The 9,372-nt window shown below is 36.2% G+C and overlaps 1 protein-coding gene across 1 annotated transcript; it reads left to right on the forward strand.

Annotated features, from left to right (window-relative positions):
- Positions 1 to 8,140: 8,140 nt before the first annotated feature.
- On the forward strand, positions 8,141 to 9,097 carry LOC101105686 (olfactory receptor 52A5-like). The gene has a single exon (XM_004016661.5). It carries the CDS (start codon positions 8,141 to 8,143, stop codon positions 9,095 to 9,097), a length of 957 nt encoding a protein of 318 aa, XP_004016710.3.
- The last annotated feature ends 275 nt before the right edge of the window (positions 9,098 to 9,372 follow it).

Below are 9,372 nucleotides of genomic sequence, written 5' to 3' on the forward strand. Positions count from 1 at the left end.
TCTCTGAATGGTAAGGATCACCATCTTCATTCAGACAATTCTACAAAAACTATAGGCATGTTCAGACCCTTCTGATTTTTATTATTATTTTTCACATTTCATTTAATCATATTTCTTCTTATTTGATGAGTTTTATTAGCCATCTGTAGTAAAGCTATTTGATTTCAATTTCTAACTGGTTATGTTTTTAAATTGTTTTCTCTATTTTTTTAAATTGGGAAATAAGTGCCTTTTCTGAAAATTTGCTGTTTTATATTTTATTTCACAAAGACATACATTTCTATTAAAAATGCTTTGGAAAATTTCTTATTGATATTCAGAGTTCAAAGGAACTATAATACATGTGTCAACAAAACAACAAAAAAAAATCACATCACTTAGAAAACATATTTCTCCCCACTGTTTTAACAGATTTTAACTAAGTAATATATAAGAATATATATGCCTCTAACATTCTACAGCACTTTGATGGCTTCAGGTTCAAACAGGTTTTGCATATTTTCTAAAAGTATATTGGGAGTCATTCAATAGGTCTATATTAGCCATTGCAATATATATAAAGAGTAGTGCCTAGACTTCAGACTCTGTGGTCCTCACCTCCATCTACTTCATGTACTATCTGAAAAGCAGTAATTCTTGATTTTCCTGAAAATATTTCATTTAATCATGGGTTCACCTGTCACTTCAGTGGGCATTTGGCACTCTGATAAGTACTGGTTTTGTGTTTTATTTTTTCTGGTGCAAATTCTCAGCTATAGCTGATTCCAGTCTGCTCATGTGAATCACTGAGTGCCCAGTGGCGAAGGCACACACACACTCTGATCCAGGCTGAGCTGGTTACCTGTATATCTGCTCACAATCCTATACCAGTGCTTTTTCTGAAAGTGAAAGTTGCTCAGTCGTGACTGACTGCGGCCCCATGAACTGTAGCCCACCAGGTTCCTATGTCCATGGAATTCTCCAGGCCAGAATACTGGAGTGGGTTGCCATTCCCTTCTCCAGGGGATCCTCCAGACCCAAGGATCAAAATCAGGTCTCCTGCTTTGCAGGCAGATTGTTTACAATCTGAGCTGCCAGGGAAGCCCATTGCTTTTTCTAGGATGATGACAATTTTATGGCAGTTTAATAGAGGATGAAGTCAGAGAGTCTTTTAATTCAAAAGGAACACGACTAATAAATAGTGCCTAACCCAATGATACAGGACAAAACCAGTGTGACTTCAAGTATGGTCATCTGGTAACCCATTCTCTTTTACTCTTTTCAGTGAATCAAAGTTTATTCCTTTCTCTTCTTGATACTGAAACTTAAAAAATGCTATTGTGAGGCACAAACCTTTCTTTCAACCAAATAAATAACTCTCATGTGGAAACTGACATCAATTTTAGACACTAAAATTTTTTAAAATATATACCATCCTTTCGCAACAATTCTGAACATAACTGGGCTAATTTGGTGAGAGCTGGTTTGGATATGGGATTGATTTGTATCCCGAATTTTACATAGATGAAGCTCAGAAAATGACTGTAAGCTGAGGCTCTGAGGTGAATGTTCCCAGGTCCGCCCCAGTCATGGGACTGAACAAGAAGTCAGTGCTTCTCTGACTAAAATTAGATTACAAAAATATATATATTTTTTTACTTCTCTGTCAGCATGTCTTGGATGGTTATTTTGAACATTTCAAGATGTTTGTTTTACCTTTATTGTTTCATTATTTTTGTAAATAAATATCACTGACTTGTTTTGTGCTGTCTTGAGGCACTATCCTCTTAGGAATTTTTAGAGGGAGGTTCATTTTGGTTCCCAGTCCTAAACTGAAACCAAAGTTTGAGAATTTTTTTAGATGCAGAACCAGCTATTAGAGATAAATCTTATATGCTCTGAATGTGCCTTCTTTTTCATTCCTGTCTCCAGTGAACCTGAAAGCTCAACAGGGATTGGTGAAAACCAATCCCCAGGTGTATCCTATAGTATAAAGCATTCACTCTTCACTATCTGAAATGTTAGAACATTTTCTGCTTTATAGTTTCTATTTGTATTACTACAGATGATCCCTGGTAAGTCTTTGGGTTTGAGATTCTGCACTGAATGTGGGAAATTGGAGGATTGGTTTCAAAAAGATGTATATGGTATGGGGAGAGAGGTAAGAGGGGGGTTCAGGATTGGGAACATGTGTACATCCGTGGTGGATTCATGTTGATGTATGTCAAAACCAATACAATACTGTAAAGTAAAAACAAAAAAAAATAAAAATAAAATATAAAACCTCAGAAGGAGGCAACTGCCAAAAAATAAATCAATTAATTAAAAAGTTAAAAAAATAAAAGATGTATATGTCATACAATCCAATTCCAGGATGTTAAAAAAAAAAAAAAGTAATACAATCTTACAGTAGCTGAGTGTTTAGTCACCAGAGAGATATGCCTCATGCTTTTCACAATATTTCTGAATGACTTAGCCATACTTGGTAACAAATTTTAAAATGAAGTTGAAAAAGCAGGATATTTAGAGATTGGTATCTGTGCTGATAGATTAATGGAAAACCTATTTGTTAAAAGGTCAGGAAATTATACATGTTTACTTCCCTAATAGCTCAGTTGGTAAAGAATCCGCCTGCAATGCGGATCCTGTTTCAATTCCTGGGTGGGGAAGATCTGCTGGAGAAGGGATAGGTTACCCCCTCCAGTATTCTTGGGCTTCCCTTGTGGCTCAGCTGGTAAAGAACTCACCTGCAATGCGGGAGACCTGGGTTTGATCCCTGAGTTGGAAAGATCCCCTAAAGAAGGGAAAGGCTACCCACTCCAGTATTCTAGCCTGGAGAATCCCATGAACTATATAGTTCATGGGGTCACAAAGAGTCAAACACGACTGAGCAACTCTCACTTTCACATTCACACTGGAAAAAATGGAGGAAAAACCTGCCCTTTAAGTAATTCAGTAGAAACACTTACTTAGATAAAGTGTTCATTAAATATCACAAGTTATTTGTGAGAAGATAAATGTCCATTGATTAATAATTGGCATTTTTTGACAGATCAATACATTTTATGTTTCCTTCCAACTATTTAGATGGATTTCGTCATTAATAATCAAAATCACATGGTAATTAGTTTCTATCTATGAATATTGCTTTAGAAATGAAGAAATTGATACAAACAAAGTTTTATAACGATGCAGAGAAGGCAAACCTAAGTAGCAACATCCAGATTTTAAACTCTTTTGGCTGACTGCAGATCTTGGGCAATTAACGGCCATGACCCATGGCTATTATCTATCATTGAATTGCAGATTTAGGACTTTAAGAAGAAATTAAGAAGGAAGCCATTTAAGACTCATTATAAAGAATATCTATTTGACATTTGGAGCTGTGCTGAAATGTGGCATGCTATCTCAGAAACAAACAGTCCTCTATAATCATGAGGACTTGAGACAGAGATGGGTGGGTGAATGTCAGAGTTCATAGAGGAAAGATTCCTGAGATCGTGGAAAGTGTGGCATTAGAGCCCTGAATTCCTTAAATCTTTTACATCTTGAAATTCAGCTGATTCAAAATTGGAGTTGTAACACTAATAATTCATGTTTTATGCCGTAAAAATGATCCAGGTATATCTACCCTGGCTTATGAATTTCAAGAGCTCAAGGTACCTTTGTAGACACAGAGTTCCTTTCAGCTTTTCTTTGGTCATTCACAGCTGAAATTCTCAAGGAAAAATCTCCTTTAGCTCCATCTCTCCTTAATTTCTGCTACATAAAGTCAGAATTCCTTGTTATTCCTTGTTATTCTTTTGCTATACCATAATACGTCATAATGCAATGTATGGACTATCACAAGTAATATTCAGACTGGGTCTCTTTACACTTAGCTGTCACATCTTACAAGCCATTCATCAAACTGCCAACAGAGTGAATTCTTTACCTTCCAAAAAAAGTGTCCTTCCACCAAAAATATAAAATCATTTGGTTTAAAACACTTTCATTTGATATTATTTCCTTTTATTAGCCATCATTTCTCCTTATGAAATGATTTGTATGTGAAAAATATTTATATGGAGACAATGTCACCATATATCACATGCTCTTGTGATTTTTGTACAAACTATTTTATCTTACCATGCCTGTCTCAGTCTCTTTCATCTAGTAATTTTTACTGAAAATGTATTCCCCTTCATAAGCAATTTATTCTGCCCATTTTGATTAAAAGTTTATAATCATTCATTCTTATTAATTGAAAAATGCTTTTTCTGTATAACTATATAACAATGTTTAGCAACCAGGGTGATGTGCTTTTCCCTATACATCTATGGGCTATTTGGTGACATCTAAATACCTTTTGAGTGCCAAGATGAGAAAGAGCTACTGACATCTAATGTGTAAGAAATAGGGATGTTGTAAACCTCTACAACACAGAGAATTACCCCAAAACAAAAATTTATCTGACCTATGCCTTGGTGGGCTCCCCTGGTGGCACAGTGGTAAAGACTCTGCCTGCAATGTAGGAGACCTAGGTTCAGCCCTAGGTCAGGAAGATCTGACCCACTGGAGAAGGAAATGGCAACCCACTCCAGTATTCTTCCCTGGGAAATCCTGCGGACAGAGGAGCATAGTGGGCCATAGTCTACGAGATCACAAGGAGTCAGATACTACTTAGCAACTAAACATCAACATATCTTGGTAATTGTACCATGCTTAGGAAACACTGTCCCAGAAAATTTTCATTAGGACTCATGAAGTTAGAGTCAATGAAAAAATTAATCTAAGAAGCAAGTTTAAAATTTCATTTGGGCCAAATTTAAGATTATAATTCAGGATTAACATCTCAGAAAAATCTGTGGACTGTTCCCCCTATTAGAAATGACAGCACAGTTATGTAAATTTTAGGGCAAAGAAAGTTGTACTTTGAATGATGTGTTGTTGACAGTTTATATAATCCAGATCTCCAAGAACAAGATGGTGGGTCATTGCAACCCCTTATAAGATTAAGAAGGAATGTTACCTTTTAAGGAGTTATGGTGTCAGGAGAGTATTGTTCTTTCTAATGAAGCAGGTATTTCTGCCCATGGGCTAGTTTGGTCTGATGCTTAAGACAGATAAACAATGCAATCTAGGGGGAGAGAAGAGGTCAAAGGGCAGAGAAAATAATTTCATGTTTAAATTATTTGTCTTCTCCATAAAACAAGAATTTTCTTTCTCATTAGGAATCTAAAACTATAATCTGGAAAGGTAACTACATTTTTCATAAGAGATACTATCTTTTAGATTGAAGGCACACTTTTCTATTTCTGTATCTGCTCATTTGTTTACTGTTCTCTTCTCTTTTGCTCACTTTTCTTTCTGCAATTATTCAAAATATTAACTTACCTAGAGCTATGGCTTCCATGTTTTATGGATTCTCTGGGTCAAGTATTCCTTATACAGCCATGTTAAATCTCTCAAATATTCTGGTTAAAGAGAGTAGCCTGTAATTTTGAGTCAAACCATAGAGATTGTTAGCAAGTATATGGATACCATGATGTTCCAAGTGGGGTCCTATGCCAGACAAGTGGCATCTAATAAACATGTACTATAATGTATCTAGTAAAACTATTTGGTAAATTAAGAAGCTAACTTAAGAGTTGTCTTCTTTCAGATCCTGAGAGGAACAATCTCATTGAAATCTTTAGTGTATTTTAATACAATTTATCCTGATTTAGCTGTATTCTGAATGTATCTCCTAATATTTACTGAATTATAGCTGTAAACTTTCAGAAGACACAAATTACTTTTTTTTGTTTCACCTAGATCAATATCCCATATAATTTAGAACTAAGTCCATTTACTTATGGGCTGCCCTGGTGGCTCACTGGTAAAGAATCTGTCTCTCAGTGCAGGAGATGAGGGTTCAATTCCTGGGTTGGAAGATCCCCTGAAGGAGGAAATCGCAACCCACTCCATGGCAACTTCCCTGGGAAATCCCATGGACAGAGGAGGGCTACAGTTCATAGGGTAGCAAAAGAGTCAGTCATGACTTAGCGACTGAACAACAACAAATATTTATTTATAGATTAATAAGTCTTAGCTTTTCATTAATAAAATAGGGTAATGATGCCAATATAATAGTCAGAGGAAATTTTAAAAAATTAAAATTTACAAACTTAAAAAAATAATATAATACTTATTTAACAATGTTTGACACTACTTTTTGAGTTTCAAGCACTCAGCACAATGTAAGTACTTCATAGTTATATGATAAATACATTGATATTTGTTCTATAGTTGGTGTAAATGATACTTTGATTATAGTGGATGCTTAATTAATATGTATTTAATAAAATCATTAGGAAATAAACTCAAATGTTAATTTCTGATTTGAAAAACATCTGCTTTGGTATATTGTGTATTTACTCCAAGAAGAATTCCTAAACATGAGTGTCCAAAAGGAAAGCCTTGTTCATAGAGGAATAAGTTTTAAGGAAAATAAGCAACATATTGCTTATTGCTCTTGCAATTGACCTTAGGTAATCCCATGGACGGAGGAGCCTGGTAGGCTGCAGTCCATGGGGTCGGTAAGAGTCGGACACGACTGAGCAAATTCACTTTCACTTCTCACTTTCATGCATTGGAGAAGGAAATGGCAACCTACTCTAGTGTTCTTGCCTGGAGAATCCCAGGGACGGCGGAGCCTGGTGGGCTGCCATCTACGGGGTCGCACAGAGTCGGACACGACTGAAGCGACTTAGCAGCAGCAGCAGCAGCAGCAGCAGCAGCAGCAGGATAGATATATCTTTTTGTCTGTGAGAAAATCTAAGCTTATTAGGGGAGACAACTTGAAGGATGATGGAAAGAATATGAGCAGAGATTTTTCTTATTCCAAATCTGTTGTTTTAGGACTTTCTCATAGTCTGTTTTATATTTGCTTTAATGGTTCCAACAAGGAGCTTTACAACTAGTCAAAAATATATTTACTAATTAGTAAATTAATATTTTGCTTTTCTTGGGGTTAAACACACACATATCAGTATACATGTACTCACAGAAGAAATAGTAAGGAATTGCCAGCCTGGGAAAACCTCAAAGAGTTTGGAAAATGATAAGACAAAGTAAGTTATAGGAGGTCCTGAAAGCAAATAGTGTATGAATGAAGGGCAGAGACAAATAAGGAGCTGAATCTGGTCCTATGAAATACAACTGTGTAAAAGAAAAATGTTAACTACAAAAATTGTATTTTGAGTGGCTATTAGATGCATAGGGCTCTAAGTAAAGGAAACATTACATTTAAAACAAGTTCTCATGTTATTGCAAATAAGAAAAATAAAATAGCTTTTCAGACCTAATGGTTATTGGTAAAGAGGGAGAAGAACAGAAGACTTAGGTTGACACTTGAATACAAATGATATGAACATAGTAGGGCATAGTGAGAACAAATCTTAAAGGAACTACCAAGGATAAGGGGATAACATCCATGACTTTTAAAAGTAATGGATATACTTTCTGAGAGCTTAAGTATAGGAAGGTAAAGATGTGTGGCTCATTTTGGAGAAAACACTGAAAGTTTGAATAATTAGTTTAAAGCACTTGGAGAGAGTGTATTTCAGAGGGTCTGGCCAAGAAGAAACCAATTTAAGAGAAAAAAAAATAGCTAGCTGTAAAACTGAAAAATATTCTAATCAAACTTGCTTTCTGATTATGACCAAACAGAATGATTTACCTCTACTATAGATCCTTCGTGCTGGAGCTAGGTACAGTCTAGTCTTCAAATTCATTACTTTGAATTAGATGAATTTTCCCCTCAATTCCAACTGGTAGGTGACCAAAAAAGAAAGAAAGCGCTGATGATTAGCATGCACAAAAGCACAAGCTAAGGGGAATTTCTTTCAGTAGTCATGGACCAGAAAGAAGCCATACAGTCCACTTAATTTTTCTCACTGAAAAAATTAAAAGCATGCAGAAACATAGAATCTGATGATTGGTTACTTAAAGACTTTGAGAAAAGAGATGGAAAATTAGAGAGGAGTCACTGGGCAGAGAAAGTAAGATGGTATCCTCCTAATCTAACTAAAGTATATTTTGGCAAAATAACTCATTCTGATTTTTAATTTTGCAGTTTTAACAGGAATTAAAAGATGACATAGAAGTAGCACTTCTTGATTCTACCACTCAGATCACCATGCTCAGACCCAATGGCTCTGTCTTCATGCCCTCTGTACTAACACTCGTGGGGATTCCTGGCCTGCAGTCAGTGCAGTGTTGGATTGGAATTCCATTCTGCTTCATGTACCTTATGGCAGTGATTGGGAATACATTAATTTTAGTGATAATCAAATATGAAAATAGCCTTCATAGTCCAATGTACATTTTTCTGGCCATGTTGGGGGCCACAGACATTGCACTTAGCACATGTATTCTCCCCAAAATGTTAGGCATCTTTTGGTTTCATTTGACAGAGATTTCCTTTGATGCGTGTCTTCTACAAATGTGGCTTATTCACTCATTCCAGGCAACTGAATCAGGTGTTTTACTGGCCATGGCCCTAGATCGCTATGTGGCCATCTGTAATCCCTTGAGACATGCCAGGATCTTCTCTCAAAAACTCCTGACTCACATTGGAATTGGGGTGACACTCAGGGCTGTCGTTCTTGTAGCACCATGCATAGTGCTTATCAAATATCGTCTCAAATTCTACCGAACCACAGTCGTCTCCCACTCTTACTGTGAGCACATGGCCATTGTGAAGCTGGCTACTGAAGATATACGGATCAACAAGATATTAGGTCTGTTTGTTGCCTTCACTATCTTAGGATTTGACATCAGCTTTATCACTTTGTCCTATGTTCAGATCTTTGTCACCGTCTTTCAACTACGCCGTAAGGAGGCAAGATTGAAAGCCTTTAATACATGCATCGCTCATATTTGCGTTTTCCTGCAGTTCTACCTCCTTGGCTTCTTCTCTTTCTTCACACACAGATTTGGTTCTCAAATACCACCATACATTCATATCCTTTTATCTAGCCTTTACCTTTTAGTTCCACCTTTTCTCAACCCAATCGTCTATGGAGTGAAGACCAAACAAATCCGTGACCATGTCCTGAAAATGATCTTCTCCAAAAGACATCCTGATCATTAGTGGCTCCTTCTGTAGAGATTTTAGGTTAGTTTAAAGTAGCAACTTTAATATGGTGAAAAGTTACATCATGAACGAATATCTACATCTGAAAACAATCTTTAAAGCTCAAATGCTGATAATTTAACAAATCCTCAAATACTTAAAAACTTTGGTTTGCTATTCACATAAAGAACAAGCTCCCTTATGCTGAGATTTCAAATTTTTTCTGTTACTCTTGTTTGGTCCTAATTATTTAAACCTAGAATTTCCCTTCCAGCAGCACATATTGACAGCAA

The sequence above is a fragment of the Ovis aries genome, chromosome 15 (genome assembly GCF_016772045.2).
Source record: "Ovis aries strain OAR_USU_Benz2616 breed Rambouillet chromosome 15, ARS-UI_Ramb_v3.0, whole genome shotgun sequence".
Lineage (NCBI taxonomy): Eukaryota > Metazoa > Chordata > Mammalia > Artiodactyla > Bovidae > Ovis > Ovis aries.